The 25,470-nt window shown below is 40.3% G+C and overlaps 1 protein-coding gene across 1 annotated transcript in view; it reads right to left on the bottom strand.

Annotated features, from left to right (window-relative positions):
• The window catches only part of cadps2 (Ca++-dependent secretion activator 2), a 347,960-nt gene that overhangs the window by 61,265 nt on the left and 261,225 nt on the right, over positions 1-25,470 (bottom strand). The window contains exon 24 of the mRNA XM_047345888.1: positions 24,878-25,025. Coding sequence (XP_047201844.1) covers positions 24,878-25,025 — 148 coding nt within the window. The remainder of the gene's footprint in view (positions 1-24,877; positions 25,026-25,470) is intronic.

Below are 25,470 nucleotides of genomic sequence, written 5' to 3'. Positions count from 1 at the left end.
TGACTGACCTTCATTTCTTAAAGTAATGATGGCCACTCGTTTTTCTTTACTTAGCTACTTTTTTCTTGCCATAATACAAACTCTAACAGTCTATTCAGTAGGACTATCAGCTGTGTACTGTATCCACCTCCTGCACAACACAACTGATGGTCCCAACCCCGTTTATAAGGCTTGAAATCCCACTTATTAAACCTGACAGGTCACACCTGTGAAGTGAAAACAAGTTCAGGTGACTACCTTTTGAAGCTCATCAACAGAATGCCAAGAGTGTGCGTAGCAGTAATCAAAGCACAAGGTGGCTACTTTGAAGAACCTAGAATATAAGACATATTTTCAGTTGTACCACACTTTTTAGTTCAGTATATAATTCCATAATTCATAGTTTTGATGCCTTCATTGTGAAGCTACAATATTCGTAGTCATGGAAATAAGGACAACTCTTTGAATGACTTTTGGTCTGTACTGTTTATATATATATATATATATATCTGTTTTGATATTTTCCTATTCTTTGTTGCTGCTGGATCTGACTGTCTGTCTGTTGTTCTAGAGGACCAATCCTGCCACAATTAAGAATACATACAGAAAACAAATAAGTGACTCAATAAAAGCATTAAGCATTACTGGGCCAAAGAGTAGCTAGACATATAAGTTAGAGTGCCATTATATCCAACAAAATAATAAATATGATCAAAATTGATTATTTTATTAATCTCCCAATAATAATAAATTGTTTCTCAAGGATGACTTTTATTAGTGTGAATGCAGTAGGCATTCACACTTATAGTGTTCCTGTTTCTCTTTATTCTTTATTATTATTATTGGGGCCTGCCATAGCATTGCATAGGAGAGCAGTGCATTGCATTATTGGCGTTTCGAGTTACCATGGTGACGTAATTAACGAAAAACCACCCCCCAAAATCCCCATAGGAATGAATGGAGTCAGGGGCGAAGAAATCCTCAAAATTCACTGTTTTTGAGGCTCTACTGTATCGCCATACTTTCACCTAGAAACACAGTTTGACTTTCAGTTTGTAGGAAAATCCGCCGGCTCTTCAGAAGTGAAAACGGTTTGTTGATAACTGCTACGGTTTCTCTAAAATTAGACTCCAAGCGACACAAAGTTTGCCAGAAAATCACACTCTTAACAGTGGAGATGGCAGTTACTAGAGTGTAGAAAGAGGGGATTTTTTTCAGGAAAAATGAGTTTCAACTGGCACTCACGGCCACAAATTTTGCTCTACAGTCACAATTTTCGGTCAGATTGTAGGGCCGGGCCTCTGCTTTCACACAATAATTTCAAAATTGTTCTAAGTCTCATAGATTTCTATCAAAACACCCTTGATCGCCAAGACTGACAGGAATTCTGTAGGCCTTCTCCCATGTATTTTCAATGAGAGCTTGACCTGTAATCCATGAGTGACACCATTTATTTCCATAATCATATTTTATACTGTGAATGACATAGAGCTATGAAAATCTCCATGATTGGGGACGAGGGATAGCTATCGACCACAGTTTAAAAAAATTTCAAATACCATGTACGGATTCCGAGATATTAGACTTTGTTCGGGAGCATGTTCAGGCATTTTTGCCTTTTTCTCCATTTTCCCTTACTTTTCACCCAGTGTTGTGTCTTTATTATTATATTTTCACTAATAAAGGATGAATATTAATGTTCCCCTGTCCGTTCTGATAAAAACGGTCCAAGAATGACATCGATCGCCCCTACGGTTTCAGAGTTATGGCCAGTCGTTCGGGAGCATGCGCCTCCATGTTATAAAGCCTAGACCAGGGGAGACACAGAGTGAGGTGCTGCGTGAGTGAGAAACAGCAGGTGTCAAGTTACACTGACGCTCTTTGCTGATTGGCTGATTCGTTCCTCACTGTTCTATTTATAGCTCTGTGTATCTCCTACTGTATATGTCTGGATGTGATTCTGTCTTTCTTTCTGCCTCTCTGTGTCTCACACTGGGACACACACACACACACACACACACACACAGACACACACACATACACATACACACATGCATGGATTACTATCTTTCTGAGGACTTTGCATTGACTTTCATTGATATTCATTCATTTCTATGGCTTAAACCTGACCCGACCCCTAACCCTTTGACCAGCTTCATAGGGGGCAAGTACATGGCGGCCATGTTGTGTGGGGAACTTAAACAGCATGTACTGCTGTTCCAACATCCACACAACAGTGATTGACCCTAAAGGTCAATTTCTTTCATCAGCCCTCCATGCTTATTAATGATTATTTAAAGCTTATAATAACATACACAATGGTTTTACAATAGCAAGCATGTTCTATATAACTAATAGAAATAACCCAGACCTGAAAGGACAACCATGCTTGATTTTCAAAATAAGACAAAACCTGCTCTATAAAATAAAAGCCTTTAAACAATAGATGATTGCAGGAGTGGGCTTCACACTACTGTTGGAGCTCCCCCAGTGATGGGAATGGGACTATGCTGGTCCTTTGAAACAGGCTTACTGAAACATTCAAAATAAAAGCCCACACCTTCCATAGTTACTATGGATTTTGTGAGCTGGCAAGTGCATAGAAAATGATTTTTAAATAGCAAGCGGGTTCTATTTAACTAATGGAACTAACCCAGACCTAAAGGGACAACCATGCTGGACTTTCAAAATAAGACAAAACATGCTCTACAAAATAAAAGCCTTTGCATTTTAAACCACAGACTGGGCTTCACACTAATGTTGGAGCCCATTTAAAATAAGGCTTACTGAAAATTTCAAAATAAAAGCCTCAGTCTTCCAGAGTTACTAGTAATATTTTAAGCTGATTATTGCATACATAATGATTTTTAAATAACGGCCAGAGAAACTTTGTGGTCCCAGAAGCACGCACCAAGAGGCAGGCCCCGTCTAAATTTCTTCCGAAATTTTCTAGTTGTGTGAATGCTGTAGGCATTCACACTCTTGTGATCCTGTTTCTCTTTATTCTTTATTATTATTATTATTATTATTATTATTATTCTTATTCTGGTTGCTTCCGTACACTTTTTGATTCGCTACTACTTCTGCATACTTTGTGCTATTTCTGCCGTTCAACTTTTACAATATTCTGCTCATTCTGCTCTTTCCGGCTATGTCTTTTGGTATTTATATCTTTTATACTTTTTAAAATATTCAGCTTTTTATGAATTTTTTGCTCCCATAGGAATGAATGGAAAATGGCAAAAATTCTGCTAAAACTTCACTGTTTTTGCCATTTAACTACTTCCGCATACTTTCAGCTAGAAACACCATTCAACTTTTAAAATGCTTTCACAACCTTCTGCTATTACTGTTTAATTCAACTTTGTGATATCTTTTACAGTTTTTCTACAATTTGGTTTCAAACTTTTTAAACATTTTTTCAGATTTTCAGTTTTATAATGTAATCCTATGACGGAATGTTCGTGTCGCTAGAGTGTATGCTCTAGGTTTTTTAATAACTTGAAAAAGAACGAACAAACTCTCTTCACTCGCTCAATTTTCAATCTACCTATACAAATTATACATCAAAACGTAGGATGCTCTTTCGCGATTAAGAAAATGTCACCCTCATTGATGTGGGACACATAGTTTTCCGGCAACACGCCCCGAAGCAACACAAAGTCAACACACCCTCTATAGGAAATCTATAGGAATTTCAGAAAAAATCAGAGCAAAAATCCTTAAAGTCACATGTTTTCGAATCGCCGCCTCTCGTAAACCGTTCGAGTTAGAGATATGACCCTTGTGCAGATTTATCTTCAGACCTTGCTGGCACTCACAGTGAAGGAATTTTTTTGATAAGTTTTATCGTTTTGTCATAAAAAAGGTTTGTTTAGGAGTACCAAATCTATCCTTCCCAAAATCGCTTAAAATTGAAAAATTTCAAAATTATCCATATTTCTACACTGTCATATCTCCTACATGGATTCATGTAGACACATGAAAATCTTCAGGATTGTTCACCGATCCCTGCTGATACCTACGGTCCAAAAATTATTTGGATACCTTTTATCGTTTCCTCGTGACGTAATTTTGTTTGAGAGAGAAAAATGCACCTTCACCCAGTTTACAAATGGTCAAAATTATACACTTTTTCACAGGGTCACATCTCCCAGACAGATTTTTGTAGAAACTTGAGAAGCTCCATGATTGTTCAGCAAGGCCTGCTGATTCATACGGTGCATGAATCAAATCGATAGCCCTTATAGTTTCCGAGTTATTAGACGTTGTTTGAGATCATGTTCAGGCATTGTTCTGTTTTTCTCCATTTTCCCCTTTCTTTTCACCTAGTGTTTTGCCTTTAATATTATATTTTCAGCAAAAACGTGTTAATATTCTCGATCTCCTGTCCGTTCTGATAAAAACGGTCCAAGAATGACATCGATCGCCCCTACGGTTTCAGAGTTATGGCCAGTTGTTCGGGAGCATGCGCCTCCATGTTAAAAGCCCAGGCCAGGGGAGACAGAGAGTGAGGTGCTGCGTGAGTGAGAAACAGCAGGTGTCAAGTTACACTGACGCTCTTTGCTGATTGGCGGATTCATTCCTCACTGTTCTATTTATAGCTCTGTGTATCTCCTACTGTCTATGTCTGTATATGATTCTGTCTTTGTTTCTGCCTCCATTCACTCCGTGTCTGATACTCGGACACACACACACACACGCTCACACACACACCCACACACACATTCATGGATTACCATATTTGTCAGGACTTTTCATTGACTTCCATTCATTTTCATTCGTTTCTATGGCCTAAACCTGACCCGACCCCCTAACCCTTTGATCATCTTCATAGGAGGCAACTACTGGCGGCCATTTTGTGTTGAGTACTTAAACAGCATGTACTGCTGTTCTAACAGCTGGACAACAGTGATTAAATTTAAAAGGCAATTTCATAGACTTTGGCATATAGGCTGTTAGCGCATCAGAACCAGGTCCAAACTCCAGCAGAACCAGGAACAGATCTCCATCAGAACCGGACACAAACTCCATCAGAGCTAGTTAGGAACCCTCCATCAGAACCATACCCAAACTCCATCAGAACCAGGAGGAATTCTGTATCAGGACCAGTTAGTCACCCACTATCAGAACCAAGTCCAAACTCAATCAGAACCAGGAGGAACCTTCTATCAGAACCAGGTCCAAACCCCTTCAGAACCTGGCAAAAAGCTCCATCAGTACAAGGAAAGAAAAACTCCATCAGAACCAGATCCAATCTCCATCAGAACCAGTTAGGAACCCTCCATCAGAACCGGACACAAACTCCATCAGAACCAGATCCAATCTCCATCAGAACCGGTTAGGAACCCCCCATCAGAACCGGACACAAACTCCATCAGAACCAGTTAGGAACCCTCCATCAGAACCAGACCCAAACTCCATCAGAATCAGTAGGAATTCTGTATCATGACCAGTTGGTCACCCACTATCAAAACCAAGTCCAAACTCAATAAGAACCAGGAGGAACCTTCTATCAGAACCAGGTCCAAACCCTTCAGAACCTGGCAAAAAGCTCCATCAGTACAAGGAAAGAAAAACTCCATCAGAACCAGATCCAATCTCCATCAGAACCAGTTAGGAACCCTCCATCAGAACCGGACACAAACTCCATCAGAACCAGTTAGGAACCCTCCATTAGAACCAGATCCAAACTCCATCAGAACCAGGAGGAATTCTGTATCAGGACCAGCTAGTCACCCACTATCAGAACCAGGTCCAAACTCAACCAGAACCAGGAGGAACCTTCTATCAGAACCAGGTCCAAACTCCTTCAGAACCTGGCAAAAAGCTCCATCAGTACAAGGAAAGAAAAACTCCATCAGAACCAGTTAGGAACCCTCCATCAGAACCGGACACAAACTCCATCAGAACCAGTTAGGAACCCTCCATTAGAACCAGATCCAAACTCCATCAGAACCAGGAGGAATTCTGTATCAGGACCAGTTAGTCACCCACTATCAGAACCAGGTCCAAACTCAATCAGAACCAGGAGGAACCTTCTATCAGAACCAGGTCCCAACTCCACCAGAACCTGGCAAAAAACTCCATAAGAACCTTGAACAATACTATACCTGAACCATGTACAAGCATCCATCAGAACAAGACCCAAACTCCATCAGAACCAGGAACAAATCTCCATCAAAACCAGACCCAAACTCCATCAGAACCAGGAACAAATCTCCATCAGAACCTGGAATAAATCTCCACAAGAACTGGACCCAAACTCCATCAGAACCAGTTAGGGACCCTCCATCAGTTAGGGACCCTCCATCAGTTAGGGACCCTCCATCAGAACCAAGTCCAAACCCCTATCAGAACCAGATCCAATCTCCATCAGAACCAGTTAGGAACCCTCCATCAGAACCAGACCCGAACTCCAGCAGAACCAGGAACAAATCTCCATAATAACCGGACACAAACTCCATCAGAAGCAGTTAAGAACCCTCCATCAGAACCAGACCCAAACTCCATCAGAACCAGGAGGAATTCTGTATCAGGACCAGTTAGTCACCCACTATCACAACCAAGTCCAAACTCAATCAGAACCAGGAGGAACCTTCTATCAGAACCAGGTCCAAACTCCTTCAGAACCTGGCAAAAAGCTCCATCAGTACAAGGAAAGAAAAACTCCATCAGAACCAGATCCAATTTACATCAGAACCAGTTAGGAAACCTCCATCAGAACCAGATCCAATCTCCATCAGAACCAGTTAGGAACCCTCCATCAGAACCAGACCCAAACTCAATCAGAACCAGGAGGAACCTTCTATCAGAACCAGGTCCAAACTCCTTCAGAACCTGGAATAAATCTCCACAAGAACTGGACCCAAACTCCATCAGAACCAGTTAGGGACCCTCCATCAGAACCAAGTCCAAACTCAATCAGAACCAGGAGGAAACTACTATCAGAACCAGAAACAAATCTCCATCAGAACCGGACACAAACTCCATCAGAACCAGTTAGGAACCCTCCATCAGAACCAGACCCAAACTCCATCAGAACCAGGAGGAATTCTGTATCAGGACCAGTTAGTCACCCACTATCAGAACCAGGTCCAAACTCAGTCAGAACCAGAAAGATACCTCTATCAGAACCAGTTCCAAGAAGAATCAGAACCTGTAATAAATCTCCACAAGAACTGGACCCAAACTCCATCAGAACCAGGAGGAAACTTCTATCAGAACCAGGAAAAAATTTCCATCGGAACCTTGTACAATTCTTCATCAGATCCAGGTACAAACGTCTATCAGAACCAGGAAGAAACAGCCATCAGAACCAGGTCCCAACTCCACCAGAACCTGGCAAAAAACTCCATAAGAACCTTGAACAATTCTATACCTGAACCATGTACAAGCATCCATCAGAACAAGACTCAAACTCCATCAGAACCAGGAACAAATCTCCATCAAAACCAGACCCAAACTCCATCAGAACCAGGAGGAATTCTCCATCAGGACCAGTTAGGCACCCATTATCAGAACCAGGTCCAAACTCAATCAGAACCAGAAAGAATATGCCAACGTTAGGATTGTAGCTTCTCTTTCTCCTCTCTTAGCTAAAGAACACTTTTGCGTTTTTTAGGCAATTTCCTGTTTGTTTTTGTGTTTCTTCAGCGTATTTGTTGTTATTTCCTTTTTTCTGAAATTTCTCCTATTTTCTTATGTGTTTTAGCACTGACTTGAACTTCTTAGTCTATATTTTTGCTTCAGTCTATGCTTTTTCAGCTCATCTATGGCAGCTCTTTCCTGCTTTTTGAAAGTTTTTGTCAGTTCTTGCATTTCAACAACTCTTTCAACAAGTAGTTTTGAGGTAACTTTAAATTGTTAAGCTGTTTTATAGGTAATAGTCTTCCTGCTTAAACAGATCAGATGAGTTTTTCTTTGCTGTTTCTGCTATTTCTACTAATTTATCAGATTTCAGCAGATTTTCTGCAGTCAATTTCAGCTTTTTTCTGCCAGCTTTCAGCTAAAAAATTCAGCTTACAGCATTCACACTGCATTTTCGTAGGAAATGCAAATTTTTCTAGTTATTATTATTCTTCTAGTTGCTCTCCGCTTTTTTGATTCGCTACTTCTTCTGCATTCTTTGTGCTATTTTTACCATTCAAGTTTTAAAATATTCTGCTCATTAAGGACATTCCAGCTATATCTCTTGGTATTTATACCTTTTATACTTTTTAAACTATTCCGCTTTTTCTGCCGATTTTGGCCCCATTGAAATGAATGGAAAATGACAAAAATTCCGCTAAATTCTGCTAAAACTTCACTGTTTTTGCCATTTAACTACTTCTGCATACTTTCAGCTAGAAACACCATTCAACTTTTAAAATGCTTTCACAACCTTCTGCTATTACTGTTTAATTCAACTTTTTGATATCTTTTACAGTTTTTCTACAATTTGGTTTCAAACTTTTTAAACACTTTTTCAGATTTTCAGATTTATAATGTAATCCTATGACGGAATGTTCGTGTCGCTAGAGTGTGTGCTCTAGGTTTTTGAATAACCTGAAAAAGAACGAACAAACTCTCCTCACTCGCTCAATTTTCAATCTACCTATACAAATTATACATCAAAACGTAGGAATCTCTTTCGCGATTAAGAAAATGTCACCCTCATTGATGTGGGACACATAGTTTTCCGGCAACACGCCCCGAAGCAACACAAAGTCAACACAGCCTCTATAGGAAATCTATAGGGATTTCAGAAAAAATCAGAGCAAAAAATCCTTAAAGTCACATGTTTTTGAATTGCCGCCTCTCGTAAACCGTTCGAGGTAGAGACATGAGCCTTGTGCAGATTTATCTTCAGACATTGCTGGCACTCACAGTGAAGGAATTTTTTTGATAACTTTTATCGTTTTGTCATAAAAAAGGTTTGTTTAGGAGTACCAAATCTGTCCTTCCCAAAATCGCTTAAAATTGAAAAAGTTCAAAATTATCCATATTTCTACACTGTCATATTTCCTACATGGATTCATGTAGACACATGAAAATCTCCAGGATTGTTCACCGATCCCTGCTGATACCTACGGTCCAAAAATTATTTGGATACCTTTTATCGTTTCCTCGTGACGTAATTTTGTTTGAGAGAGAAAAATTCACCTTCACCCAGTTTAAAAATGGTCAAAATTATACACTTTTTCACAGGGTCACATCTCCCAGACAGATTTTTGTAGAAACTTGAGAAGCTCCATGATTGTTCAGCAAGGCCTGCTGATTCATACGGTGTATGAATCAAATCGATAGCCCTTATAGTTTCCGAGTTATTAGACGTTGTTTGAGATCATGTTCAGGCATATTTCTGTTTTTCTCCATTTTCCCCTTTCTTTTCACCTAGTGTTTTGCCTTTAATTTTATATTTTCAGCAAAAACGTGTTAATATTCTCGATCTCCTGTCCGTTCTGATAAAAACGGTCCAGGAATGACATCGATCGCCCCTACGGTTTCAGAGTTATGGCCAGTTGTTCGGGAGCATGCGCCTCCATGTTAAAAGCCCAGGCCAGGGGAGACAGAGAGTGAGGTGCTGCGTGAGTGAGAAACAGCAGGTGTCAAGTTACACTGACGCTCTTTGCTGATTGGCGGATTCATTCCTCACTGTTCTATTTATAGCTCTGTGTATCTCCTACTGTCTATGTCTGTATATGATTCTGTATTTGTTTCTGCCTCCATTCACTCCGTGTCTGATACTCGGACACACACACACACACGCTCACACACACACCCACACACACATTCATGGATTACCATATTTGTCAGGACTTTTCATTGACTTCCATTCATTTTCATTCGTTTCTATGGCCTAAACCTGACCCGACCCCCTAACCCTTTGATCATCTTCATAGGAGGCAACTACTGGCGGCCATTTTGTGTTGAGTACTTAAACAGCATGTACTGCTGTTCTAACAGCTGGACAACAGTGATTAAATTTAAAAGGCAATTTCATAGACTTTGGCATATAGGCTGTTAGCGCATCAGAACCTGGAACAAATCTCCATCAGAACCAGACCCAAACTCCATCAGAACCTTATCCAAAATCCATCAGAATCAGATGGAAACTCTATCAGAACAGGGTACAAATCTTCATCAGAACCATGTACAAACCTCCATCTGAAATAGGTCCAAATTCAATAAGAGCCAAGGAGAAACATTCATCAGAACCAGGTCCAAACTCCAGCAGAACCAGGAACAGATCTCCATCAGAACCGGACACAAACTCCATCAGAGCTAGTTAGGAACCCTCCATCAGAACCATACCCAAACTCCATCAGAACCAGGAGGAATTCTGTATCAGGACCAGTTAGTCACCCACTATCAGAACCAAGTCCAAACTCAATCAGAACCAGGAGGAACCTTCTATCAGAACCAGGTCCAAACCCCTTCAGAACCTGGCAAAAAGCTCCATCAGTACAAGGAAAGAAAAACTCCATCAGAACCAGATCCAATCTCCATCAGAACCAGTTAGGAACCCTCCATCAGAACCGGACACAAACTCCATCAGAACCAGATCCAAACTCCATCAGAACCGGTTAGGAACCCCCCATCAGAACCGGACACAAACTCCATCAGAACCAGTTAGGAACCCTCCATCAGAACCAGACCCAAACTCCATCAGAATCAGTAGGAATTCTGTATCATGACCAGTTGGTCACCCACTATCAAAACCAAGTCCAAACTCAATAAGAACCAGGAGGAACCTTCTATCAGAACCAGGTCCAAACCCTTCAGAACCTGGCAAAAAGCTCCATCAGTACAAGGAAAGAAAAACTCCATCAGAACCAGATCCAATCTCCATCAGAACCAGTTAGGAACCCTCCATCAGAACCGGACACAAACTCCATCAGAACCAGTTAGGAACCCTCCATTAGAACCAGATCCAAACTCCATCAGAACCAGGAGGAATTCTGTATCAGGACCAGCTAGTCACCCACTATCAGAACCAGGTCCAAACTCAACCAGAACCAGGAGGAACCTTCTATCAGAACCAGGTCCAAACCCCTTCAGAACCTGGCAAAAAGCTCCATCAGTACAAGGAAAGAAAAACTCCATCAGAACCAGTTAGGAACCCTCCATCAGAACCGGACACAAACTCCATCAGAACCAGTTAGGAACCCTCCATTAGAACCAGATCCAAACTCCATCAGAACCAGGAGGAATTCTGTATCAGGACCAGTTAGTCACCCACTATCAGAACCAGGTCCAAACTCAATCAGAACCAGGAGGAACCTTCTATCAGAACCAGGTCCCAACTCCACCAGAACCTGGCAAAAAACTCCATAAGAACCTTGAACAATACTATACCTGAACCATGTACAAGCATCCATCAGAACAAGACCCAAACTCCATCAGAACCAGGAACAAATCTCCATCAGAACCTGGAATAAATCTCCACAAGAACTGGACCCAAACTCCATCAGAACCAGTTAGGGACCCTCCATCAGTTAGGGACCCTCCATCAGTTAGGGACCCTCCATCAGAACCAAGTCCAAACCCCTATCAGAACCAGATCCAATCTCCATCAGAACCAGTTAGGAACCCTCCATCAGAACCAGACCCGAACTCCAGCAGAACCAGGAACAAATCTCCATAATAACCGGACACAAACTCCATCAGAAGCAGTTAAGAACCCTCCATCAGAACCAGACCCAAACTCCATCAGAACCAGGAGGAATTCTGTATCAGGACCAGTTAGTCACCCACTATCAGAACCAAGTCCAAACTCAATCAGAACCAGGAGGAACCTTCTATCAGAACCAGGTCCAAACTCCTTCAGAACCTGGCAAAAAGCTCCATCAGTACAAGGAAAGAAAAACTCCATCAGAACCAGATCCAATTTACATCAGAACCAGTTAGGAAACCTCCATCAGAACCAGATCCAATCTCCATCAGAACCAGTTAGGAACCCTCCATCAGAACCAGACCCAAACTCAATCAGAACCAGGAGGAACCTTCTATCAGAACCAGGTCCAAACTCCTTCAGAACCTGGAATAAATCTCCACAAGAACTGGACCCAAACTCCATCAGAACCAGTTAGGGACCCTCCATCAGAACCAAGTCCAAACTCAATCAGAACCAGGAGGAAACTACTATCAGAACCAGAAACAAATCTCCATCAGAACCGGACACAAACTCCATCAGAACCAGTTAGGAACCCTCCATCAGAACCAGACCCAAACTCCATCAGAACCAGGAGGAATTCTGTATCAGGACCAGTTAGTCACCCACTATCAGAACCAGGTCCAAACTCAGTCAGAACCAGAAAGATACCTCTATCAGAACCAGTTCCAAGAAGAATCAGAACCTGTAATAAATCTCCACAAGAACTGGACCCAAACTCCATCAGAACCAGGAGGAAACTTCTATGAGAACCAGGAAAAAATTTCCATCGGAACCTTGTACAATTCTTCATCAGATCCAGGTACAAACGTCTATCAGAACCAGGAAGAAACAGCCATCAGAACCAGGTCCCAACTCCACCAGAACCTGGCAAAAAACTCCATAAGAACCTTGAACAATTCTATACCTGAACCATGTACAAGCATCCATCAGAACAAGACTCAAACTCCATCAGAACCAGGAACAAATCTCCATCAAAACCAGACCCAAACTCCATCAGAACCAGGAGGAATTCTCCATCAGGACCAGTTAGGCACCCATTATCAGAACCAGGTCCAAACTCAATCAGAACCAGAAAGAATATGCCAACGTTAGGATTGTAGCTTCTCTTTCTCCTCTCTTAGCTAAAGAACACTTTTGCGTTTTTTAGGCAATTTCCTGTTTGTTTTTGTGTTTCTTCAGCGTATTTGTTGTTATTTCCTTTTTTCTGAAATTTCTCCTATTTTCTTATGTGTTTTAGCACTGACTTGAACTTCTTAGTCTATATTTTTGCTTCAGTCTATGCTTTTTCAGCTCATCTATGGCAGCTCTTTCCTGCTTTTTTAAAGTTTTTGTCAGTTCTTGCATTTCAACAACTCTTTCAACAAGTAGTTTTGAGGTAACTTTAAATTGTTAAGCTGTTTTATAGGTAATAGTCTTCCTGCTTAAACAGATCAGATGAGTTTTTCTTTGCTGTTTCTGCTATTTCTACTAATTTATCAGATTTCAGCAGATTTTCTGCAGTCAATTTCAGCTTTTTTCTGCCAGCTTTCAGCTAAAAAATTCAGCTTACAGCATTCACACTGCATTTTCGTAGGAAATGCAAATTTTTCTAGTTATTATTATTCTTCTAGTTGCTCTCCGCTTTTTTGATTCGCTACTTCTTCTGCATTCTTTGTGCTATTTTTACCATTCAAGTTTTAAAATATTCTGCTCATTAAGGACATTCCAGCTATATCTCTTGGTATTTATACCTTTTATACTTTTTAAAATATTCCGCTTTTTCTGCCGATTTTGGCCCCATTGAAATGAATGGAAAATGACAAAAATTCCGCTAAATTCTGCTAAAACTTCACTGTTTTTGCCATTTAACTACTTCTGCATACTTTCAGCTAGAAACACCATTCAACTTTTAAAATGCTTTCACAACCTTCTGCTATTACTGTTTAATTCAACTTTGTGATATCTTTTACAGTTTTTCTACAATTTGGTTTCAAACTTTTTAAACATTTTTTCAGATTTTCAGTTTTATAATGTAATCCTATGACGGAATGTTCGTGTCGCTAGAGTGTGTGCTCTAGGTTTTTGAATAACCTGAAAAAGAACGAACAAACTCTCCTCACTCGCTCAATTTTCAATCTACCTATACAAATTATACATCAAAACGTAGGAATCTCTTTCGCGATTAAGAAAATGTCACCCTCATTGATGTGGGACAGATAGTTTTCCGGCAACACGCCCCGAAGCAACACAAAGTCAACACAGCCTCTATAGGAAATCTATAGGGATTTCAGAAAAAATCAGAGCAAAAAATCCTTAAAGTCACATGTTTTTGAATTGCCGCCTCTCGTAAACCGTTCGAGGTAGAGACATGAGCCTTGTGCAGATTTATCTTCAGACATTGCTGGCACTCACAGTGAAGGAATTTTTTTGATAACTTTTATCGTTTTGTCATAAAAAAGGTTTGTTTAGGAGTACCAAATCTGTCCTTCCCAAAATCGCTTAAAATTGAAAAAGTTCAAAATTATCCATATTTCTACACTGTCATATTTCCTACATGGATTCATGTAGACACATGAAAATCTCCAGGATTGTTCACCGATCCCTGCTGATACCTACGGTCCAAAAATTATTTGGATACCTTTTATCGTTTCCTCGTGACGTAATTTTGTTTGAGAGAGAAAAATTCACCTTCACCCAGTTTAAAAATGGTCAAAATTATACACTTTTTCACAGGGTCACATCTCCCAGACAGATTTTTGTAGAAACTTGAGAAGCTCCATGATTGTTCAGCAAGGCCTGCTGATTCATACGGTGTATGAATCAAATCGATAGCCCTTATAGTTTCCGAGTTATTAGATGTTGTTTGAGATCATGTTCAGGCATTTTTCTGTTTTTCTCCATTTTTCCCTTTCTTTTCACCTAGTGTTTTGCCTTTAATTTTATATTTTCAGCAAAAACGTGTTAATATTCTCGATCTCCTGTCCGTTCTGATAAAAACGGTCCAAGAATGACATCGATCGCCCCTACGGTTTCAGAGTTATGGCCAGTTGTTCGGGAGCATGCGCCTCCATGTTATAAGCCCAGGCCAGGGGAGACAGAGAGTGAGGTGCTGCGTGAGTGAGAAACAGCAGGTGTCAAGTTACACTGACGCTCTTTGCTGATTGGCGGATTCATTCCTCACTGTTCTATTTATAGCTCTGTGTATCTCCTACTGTCTATGTCTGTATATGATTCTGTATTTGTTTCTGCCTCCATTCACTCCGTGTCTGATACTCGGACACACACACACACACGCTCACACACACACCCACACACACATTCATGGATTACCATATTTGTCAGGACTTTTCATTGACTTCCATTCATTTTCATTCGTTTCTATGGCCTAAACCTGACCCGACCCCCTAACCCTTTGATCATCTTCATAGGAGGCAACTACTGGCGGCCATTTTGTGTTGAGTACTTAAACAGCATGTACTGCTGTTCTAACAGCTGGACAACAGTGATTAAATTTAAAAGGCAATTTCATAGACTTTGGCATATAGGCTGTTAGCGCATCAGAACCTGGAACAAATCTCCATCAGAACCAGACCCAAACTCCATCAGAACCTTATCCAAAATCCATCAGAATCAGATGGAAACTCTATCAGAACAGGGTACAAATCTTCATCAGAACCATGTACAAACCTCCATCTGAAATAGGTCCAAATTCTATAAGAGCCAAGGAGAAACATTCATCAGAACCAGGTCCAAACTCCAGCAGAACCAGGAACAGATCTCCATCAGAACCGGACACAAACTCCATCAGAGCTAGTTAGGAACCCTCCATCAGAACCATACCCAAACTCCATCAGAACCAGGAGGAATTCTTTATCAGGACCAGTTAGTCACCCACTATCAGAACCAAGTCCAAACTCAATCAGAACCAGGAGGAACCTTCTATCAGAACCAGGTCCAAACCCCTTCAGAACCTGGCAACAAGCTCCATCAGTACAAGGAAAGAAAAACTCCATCAGAACCAGATCCAATCTCCATCAGAACCAGTTAGGAACCCTCCATCAGAACCGGACACAAACTCCATCAGAACCAGATCCAATCTCCATCAGAACCAGTTAGGAACCCCCCATCAGAACCGGACACAAACTCCATCAGAACCAGTTAGGAACCCTCCATCAGAACCAGACCCAAACTCCATCAGAATCAGTAGGAATTCTTTATCATGACCAGTTGGTCACCCACTATCAAAGCCAAGTCCAAACTCAATCAGAACCAGGAGGAACCTTCTATCAGAACCAGGTCCAAACCCTTCAGAACCTGGCAAATAGCTCCATCAGTACAAGGACAGAAAAACTCCATCAGAACCAGATCCAATCTCCATCAGAACCAGTTAGGAACCCTCCATCAGAACCGGACACCAACTCCATCAGAACCAGTTAGGAACCCTCCATTAGAACCAGATCCAAACTCCATCAGAACCAGGAGGAATTCTGTATCAGGACCAGCTAGTCACCCACTATCAGAACCAGGTCCAAACTCAATCAGAACCAGGAGGAACCTTCTATCAGAACCAGGTCCAAACCCCTTCAGAACCTGGCAAAAAGCTCCATCAGTACAAGGACAGAAAAACTCCATCAGAACCAGTTAGGAACCCTCCATCAGAACCGGACACAAACTCCATCAGAACCAGTTAGGAACCCTCCATTAGAACCAGATCCAAACTCCATCAGAACCAGGAGGAATTCTGTATCAGGACCAGTTAGTCACCCACTATCAGAACCAGGTCCAAACTCAATCAGAACCAGGAGGAACCTTCTATCAGAACCAGGTCCCAACTCCACCAGAACCTTGCAAAAAACTCCATAAGAACCTTGAACAATACTATACCTGAACCATGTACAAGCATCCATCAGAACAAGACCCAAACTCCATCAGAACCAGGAACAAATCTCCATCAAAACCAGACCCAAACTCCATCAGAACCAGGAACAAATCTCCATCAGAACCTGGAATAAATCTCCACAAGAACTGGACCCAAACTCCATCAGAACCAGTTAGGGACCCTCCATCAGTTAGGGACCCTCCATCAGTTAGGGACCCTCCATCAGAACCAAGTCCAAACCCCTATCAGAACCAGATCCAATCTCCATCAGAACCAGTTATGAACCCTCCATCAGAACCAGACCCGAACTCCAGCAGAACCAGACCCAAACTCCATCAGAAGCAGTTAGGAACCCTCCATCAGAACCAGACCCAAACTCCATCAGAACCAGGAGGAATTCTGTATCAGGACCAGTTAGTCACCCACTATCAGAACCAAGTCCAAACTCAATCAGAACCAGGAGGAACCTTCTATCAGAACCAGGTCCAAACTCCTTCAGAACCTGGCAAAAAGCTCCATCAGTACAAGGAAAGAAAAACTCCATCAGAACCAGATCCAATTTACATCAGAACCAGTTAGGAAACCTCCATCAGAACCAGATCCAATCTCCATCAGAACCAGTTAGGAACCCTCCATCAGAACCAGACCCAAACTCAATCAGAACCAGGAGGAACCTTCTATCAGAACCAGGTCCAAACTCCTTCAGAACCTGGAATAAATCTCCACAAGAACTGGACCCAAACTCCATCAGAACCAGTTAGGGACCCTCCATCAGAACCAAGTCCAAACTCAATCAGAACCAGGAGGAAACTTCTATCAGAACCAGAAACAAATCTCCATCAGAACCGGACACAAACTCCATCAGAACCAGTTAGGAACCCTCCATCAGAACCAGACCCAAACTCCATCAGAACCAGGAGGAATTCTGTATCAGGACCAGTTAGTCACCCACTTTCAGAAACAGGTCCAAACTCAGTCAGAACCAGAAAGATACCTCTATCAGAACCAGTTCCAAGAAGCATCAGAACCTGGAATAAATCTCCACAAGAACTGGACCCAAACTCCATCAGAACCAGGAGGAAACTTCTATCAGAACCAGGAAAAAATTTCCATCGGAACCTTGTACAATTCTTCATCAGATCCAGGTACAAACGTCTATCAGAACCAGGAAGAAACAGCCATCAGAACCAGGTTCCAACTCCACCAGAACCTGGCAAAAAACTCCATAAGAACCTTGAACAATTCTATACCTGAACCATGTACAAGCATCCATCAGAACAAGACTCAAACTCCATCAGAACCAGGAACAAATCTCCATCAAAACCAGACCCAAACTCCATCAGAACCAGGAGGAATTCTCCATCAGGACCAGTTAGGCACCCATTATCAGAACCAGGTCCAAACTCAATCAGAACCAGAAAGAATATGCTAACATTAGGATAGTAGCTTCTTTTTCTCCTCTCTTAGCTAAAGAACACTTTTGCGTTTTTTAGGCAATTTCCTGTTTGTTTTTGTGTTTCTTCAGCGTATTTGTTGTTATTTCCTTTTTTCTGAAATTTCTCCTATTTTCTTATGTGTTTTAGCACTGACTTGAACTTCTTAGTCTATATTTTTGCTTCAGTCTATGCTTTTTCAGCTCATCTATGGCAGCTCTTTCCTGCTTTTTGAAAGTTTTTGTCAGTTCTTGCATTTCAACAACTCTTTCAACAAGTAGTTTTGAGGTAACTTTAAATTGTTAAGCTGTTTTATAGGTAATAGTCTTCCTGCTTAAACAGATCAGATGAGTTTTTCTTTGCTGTTTCTGCTATTTCTACTAATTTATCAGATTTCAGCAGATTTTCTGCAGTCAATTTCAGCTTGTTTCTGCCAGCTTTCAGCTAAAAAATTCAGCTTACAGCATTCACACTGCATTTTCGCAGGAAATGCAAATTTTTCTAGTTATTATTATTATTCTAGTTGCTCTCCGCTTTTTTGATTCGCTACTTCTTCTGCATACTTTGTGCTATTTTTACCATTCAAGTTTTAAAATATTCTGCTCATTAAGGACATTCCAGCTATATCTCTTGGTATTTATACCTTTTATACTTTTTAAAATATTCCGCTTTTTCTGCCGATTTTGGCCCCATTGAAATGAATGGAAAATGACAAAAATTCCGCTAAATTCTGCTAAAACTTCACTGTTTTTGCCATTTAACTACTTCTGCATACTTTCAGCTAGAAACACCATTCAACTTTTAAAATACTTTCACAGCCTTCTGCTATTACTGTTTAATTCAACTTTTTGATATCTTTTACAGTTTTTCTACAATTTGGTTTCAAACTTTTTAAACACTTTTTCAGATTTTCAGATTTATAATGTAATCCTATGACGGAATGTTCGTGTCGCTAGAGTGTGTGCTCTAGGTTTTTGAATAACCTGAAAAAGAACGAACAAACTCTCCTCACTCGCTCAATTTTCAATCTACCTATACAAATTATACATCAAAACGTAGGAATCTCTTTCGCGATTAAGAAAATGTCACCCTCATTGATGTGGGACACATAGTTTTCCGGCAACACGCCCCGAAGCAACACAAAGTCAACACACCCTCTATAGGAAATCTATAGGGATTTCAGAAAAAATCAGAGCAAAAAATCCTTAAAGTCACATGTTTTTGAATTGCCGCCTCTCGTAAACCGTTCGAGGTAGAGACATGAGCCTTGTGCAGATTTATCTTCAGACCTTGCTGGCACCCACAGTGAAGGAATTGTTTTGATAACTTTTATCGTTTTGTCATAAAAAAGGTTTGTTTAGGAGTACCAAATCTGTCCTTCCCAAAATCGCTTAAAATTGAAAAATTTCAAAATTATCCATATTTCTACACTGTCATATCTCCTACATGGATTCATGTAGACACACGAAAATCTCCAGGAGGTCAAAACTCAATCAGAACCAGGAGGAACCTTCTATCAGAACCAGATCCAATCTCCATCAGAACCAGTTAGGAACCCTCCATCAGAACCGGACACAAACTCCATCAGAACCAGTTAGGAACCCTCCATCAGACCCAGACCCAAACTCCATCAGAACCAGGAGGAATTCTGTATCAAGACCAGTTAGTCACCCACGATCAGAACCAGGTCAAAACTCAATCAGAACAAGGAGGAACCTTCTATCAGAACCAGATCCAATCTCCATCAGAACCAGTTAGGAACCCTCCATCAGAACCAGAACCAAACTCCATCAGAACCAGGAGGAATTCTGTATCAGGACAAGTTAGTCACCCACTATCAGAACCAGGTCAAAACTCAATCAGAACAAGGAGGAACCTTCTATCAGAACCAGGTCCAAACTCCTTCAGAACCTGAAATAAATCTCCACAAGAACTGGACCCAAACTCCATCAGAACCAGTTAGGAACCCTCCATTAGAACCAGACCCAAACTCCATCAGAACCAGGAGGAATTCTGTATCAGGACCAATTAGTCACCCACTATCAGAACCAGGTCCAAACTCAATCAGAACCAGGAGGAACCTTCTATCAGAACCAGGTCCAAACTCCTTCACAACCTGCCAAAAAGCTCCATCAGTATAAGGAAAGAAAAACTCCATCAGAACCAGATCCAATCTCCATCAGAACCAGTTAGGAACCCTCCATCAGAACCAGACCCAAACTCCATCAGAACCAGGAGGAATTCTGTATCAGGACCAGTTAGTCACCCACTATCAGAACCAGGTCCAAACTCAATCAGAACCAGGAGGAACATTCTATCAGAACATGGTCCAAACTCCTTCAGAACCTGGAATAAATCTCCACAAGAACTGGACCCAAACTCCATCAGAACCAGTTAGGGACCCTCCATCAGAACCAAGTCCAAACTCAATCAGAACCAGGAGGAAACCTCTATCAGAACCAGATCCAATCTCCATCAGAACCAGTTAGGAACCCTCCATCAGAACCGGACACAAACTCCATCAGAACCAGGAGGAATTCTGTATCAGGACCAGTTAGTCACCCACTATCAGAACCAAGACCAAACTCAATCAGAACCAGGAGGAACCTTCTATCAGAACCAGGTCCAAACTCCTTCAGAACCTGGCAAAAATATCCATCAGTACATGGAAAGAAAAACTCCATCAGAACCAGATCCAAACTCCATCAAAACCAGGAGCAATTCTCCATCAGGACCAGTTAGTCACCCACTATCAGAACCAGGTCCAAACTCATTCAGAACCAGAAAGAAACCTCTATCAGAACCAGTTCCAAGAAGCATCAGAACCTGGAATAAATCTCCACAAGAACTGGACCCAAACTCCATCAGAACCAGTTAGGGACCCTCCACCAGAACCAGGTCCAAACTCAATCAGAACCAGGAGGAACCTTCTATCAGAACCAGCCCCAAACTCCAGCAGAACCAGGAACAAATCTCCATCAGAACCGGACACAAACTCCATCAGAACCAGTTAGTCACCCACTATCAGAACCAGGTCCAAACTCCATCAAAACCAGGAGGAATTCTCCATCAGGACCAGTTAGTCACCCACTATCAGAACCAGGTCCAAACTCAGGCAGAACCAGAAAGAAACCTCTATCAGAACCAGTTCCAAGAAGCATCAGAACCTGGAATAAATCTCCACAAGAACTGGACCCAAACTCCATCAGACCCAGTTAGGGACCCTCCACCAGAACCAAATCCAAACTCAATCAGAACCAGGAGGAAACTTCTATCAGAACCAGATCCAAACTCCTTCAGAACCTGGCAAAAAGCTCCATCAGTACAAGGAAAGAAAAACTCCATCAGAACCAGATCCAAACTCCATCAAAACCAGGAGGAATTCTGTATCAGGACCAGTTAGTCACCCACTATCAGAACCAGGTCCAAACTCAATCAGAACCAGGAGGAACCTTCTATCAGAACCAGGTCCAAACTCCATCAAAACCAGGAGGAATTCTCCATCAGGACCAGTTAGTCACCCACTATCAGAACCAGGTCCAAACTCAGTCAGAACCAGAAAGAAACCTCTATCAGAACCAGTTCCAAGAAGCATCAGAACCTGGAATAAATCTCCACAAGAACTGGACCCAAACTCCATCAGAACCAGTTAGGGACCCTCCACCAGAACCAAGTCCAAACTCCATCAGAACCAGGAGGAATTCTGTATCAGGACCAGTTAGTCACCCACTATCAGAACCAGGTCCAAACTCATTCAGAGCCAAGGAGAAGCATCCATTATAACCAGGTACAGACTTCCACCAGAACCAAATACAGATGTCCATCAGAGCCAGATCCAAACTCTATCAGAACCAGGAAGAAACCTCTATAAGAACCAGGTCAAAACTCCATCAGAACCTGGCAAAAAGCTCCATCAGAACCAGAAAAAAAATGTTTAAGAACTTTCTAAAAATTTTCATCAGAACCAGGAAAAAATCTCCATCAGAACCTTGTACAATTCTTCATCAGAACCAGGTACAAACGTCTATCAGATCCAGGTCCATACTCTATGAGAACCAGGAAGAAACAGCCATCAGAACCAGGTCCCAACTCCACCAGAACCTGGCAAAAAACTCCATAAGAACCTTGAACAATTCTATACCGGAACCATGTACAAGCATCCATCAGAACAAGACCCAAACTCCATCAGAACCAGGAACAAATCTCCATCAAAACCAGACCCAAAATCAATCAGAACCAGAAAGAATATGCTAACGTTAGGATTGTAGCTTCTTTTTCTCCTCTCTTAGCTAAAGAACACATTTGCGTTTTTTAGGCAATTTCCTGTTTGTTTTTGTGTTTCTTCAGCGTATTTGTTGTTAGTTCATTTTTTCTGAAATTTCTCCTATTTTTTTAATGTATTTTAGCTCTGACTTCAACTTCTTAGGCTATATTTTTGCTTCATATTTTTGCAGCTCTTTCCTGCTTTTTTAAAGTTTTTGTCAGTTCTTGCATTTCAACAACTCTTTCAACAAGTAGTTTTGAGGTAACTTTAAATTGTTAAACTGTTTTATAGCTAATAGTCTTCCTGCTTAAACAGATCAGATGACAGTTTTTCTTTGCTGTTTCTATTTCTACTAATTTATCAGATTTCAGCAGATTTTCTGCAGTCAATTTCAGCTTGTTTCTGCCAGCTTTCAGCTAAAAAATTCAGCTTACAGCATTCACACTGCATTTTCACAGGAAATGCAAATTTAGTTCAGTTCCTCTAGATGTCACTAATATATTTTATTCATATTTCATATAGAATTTTAAAATTAAAGCCTCATAAAGATATCTACTTATAATTTTATTCAGATAATACAACCCTGCCCCCTGGGAAAGTCACTGTAGTCATCAAGTCCAAAATGGGGCTTGAATCAGTCAGAGTAAATGTAGAGAGAGTTTCCTGAGAAACAATGAATCTATATGCTAGATGTCAAAGTCCAAATAAAACTCAATCTTGGAAATCTGAGCGCTCTTCAGGTCTTACACCACTGGATAAAATACAGCATGTATGCTGAGAAATAAGACATTGCGATATTCAAGTGGCTTCAGATGTTGACAACAGTTCTGACAATGGTTTAGTGACTTAGATGGAGGAACTGCTCAGACATTGTGTTTTAGGTTGATGATTGTAAAGTAAATATAGTTTATATTAGAATATTCCAGAAGTGTAATTTTGAATTTCCACATCAGATATGAATGAAGTGACATCTAGAGATGATGTTGCTTTATTTCACAAAGCTACAATTTTCTTTTAAATGTGTTATGCATACAATAAAAGATTAGGAGATATTGCCATATTAGTATTGCATTAATTTTGAAATCCCACATTGGATGTGAATAAGCCTTTTTAATATTTATGAAGAGAGGAATCAGCCTGGAACATCAGACATCGCATTTATTTTAAAAGGATTATACATATCTTAAGGTATGCATAGATTTTCCATGTTTAGGGGTTTCTTTTTAAATTCCACATCAGGTGTGGATTAAACTTATTGATTGACATCTATAGAAATTGAACTGTTAATAGTATAAAAAAAGGTTTAATTAGAAATGTTCATTATCATTGGAAATATTTAAAGATGCAAATTTAACGCTGAGGTTCTTGAAATGTTTCCCTTGGTTAGATTGGGAATAGACTTAGTCACTGAGTCAAGCATTTATTTTGAAAGTGGGTCTGTAAACATGAAAGACTCTTAGTACTTCGGCAAACTCAAGTATTCTCTCACTTAGAGTCAACAGAATACATTGAACTTTCCAGAGTAACAGGGCTATCTACCACCAAATAAACAACACTCTTGACTTATTTAGCAGCAACATGACAAAGTTGGCCAGCAGCTCCTTTTCAGAACCAGGCAGGCAACCATAATGAGATTGAGCACCTTTTTCCTAAAGGCTTGACCTCATTCAATAAGAGAGAAGCTAAGGCTGTTCCAAAGACCGCCCCCTCAGTCTCTGTCCCACCTCATTTGCTTTTTACATTTCAAGCAGCATGTTGAGGAGGAAAAGACAATACAGCGACTAAGGAGTGCAAAAAAGAAAGGCAGGAAATAAATGGGCTCAGGGACATCTGTTGGGTAAAAAATACAACAGGAATACATTAGAAAGAATATATATCAGTGCTTTAAAAATAAAAGGACAGTAAAATAATTATAAAAATATATATTTTTGAAGAAAACATGTAAATATATTTGGGTGGTAATAAATATGAAAGACATAAAAGGGCTAGGAAAAAAGGGCCAGTGAAAAACATCGCTTGTATTAAATAATGGAAAAATATAGAGTTCAAGAAAAAAGTATGATTGAAAATTAGTGGTTTAAATTTAAAAAAAGCACAATATATAATATATATTTATCAATTATTGAATACATTTCTTATTTTTATTATTTGTTCCATTTAATGGCACAGTATTTTAAGTGTAGCTATTTTTTCAACTGGGGAGAACTGTTCTTTTATTGTGCTCCTTTGTCATGGAATTGTCTTTAGAATACAGTAAAGCTTAATGTCTTTGTCTCTCTGAGAGAGTCTAAAGCTCTTTTAAAGACATCTGTGAGCTCTGGTTAAGCACTGAAACTTCTTTGGTAGAAAAACACTTGAAGTTGGATGGGTAATAGATACAAAGATCAACAGAGTGGTATACTGACACACAATTAAGATCTAACAGAAATTGTACTATAATGAGGTATTTATTACGGTTACGTAAAGCAAAGTAAAAGACCAGTATGGAGCTAAATTGGGCCCCGGTAGGTTCAAAATAATTATTCAGGTTCAAATGTTTTTCTTTTGAACAAACCTTTATTTTTCAGGTTCAATTTTTTTTCTTTTGAACAAACTTATTTTTCAGGTTCAACTTTTTTTTTTTTGGAACAAACTTTATGGCCTCAATTTAGCACCAAAGACAACACCTGTTTGGTTAAATTTACCTCTTGATTGCAGTCCAGCACACAGAGTTTGGAGCACTGCTTCTTAGCATCCAACAACATGTTGAACATGGTGCAGACAGACCGTGGCACCCGGAATTCTGTAGACTTACTCATTTTCTGCATTTTGGCATCAAATGCAGATTTTGTCCTGCAGGATCAGACATTATTATTATTATGACTGATTTATATTAGCAGTTCCTGCAAAACAATAAATGTAATATTTAGAGGTCAACTGATTATTGCCAATACCTATTTTTTAAATTAAACTTGATTACCAATAGTTTAGGCCGATATGGATTTTGCGTGTATGATTTTCTGAGAATTTTCTGAATTTTAAAAATTTTCTTTCATATGTAGCCTGTGAAGTATAATGTCAAAGTGAGCTAGAGGAAGCAGTAGCTTTTTCATTTGTAATTGTTTTATTGTGGTGATTGAGATATTCATTGTGAATCGGTGCTATACAATTAAAATGAAGGTGGCTCCACAGTTGCACAGTTTGTAGAAATTTTGCCTTGCAGCAATAGTTTCCTGGGTTTGAATCCCAGGCCTGAAGTTTGCATGTTGTCCCTGTGCATGTGTTAGTTCTCTCTGGG

Source organism: Girardinichthys multiradiatus, chromosome 2, assembly GCF_021462225.1.
Source record: "Girardinichthys multiradiatus isolate DD_20200921_A chromosome 2, DD_fGirMul_XY1, whole genome shotgun sequence".
Taxonomy (NCBI): domain Eukaryota; kingdom Metazoa; phylum Chordata; class Actinopteri; order Cyprinodontiformes; family Goodeidae; genus Girardinichthys; species Girardinichthys multiradiatus.
The sequence above is the reverse complement of the archived record's forward strand: the minus strand, read 5'-3'. Positions and strand labels throughout refer to the sequence as shown.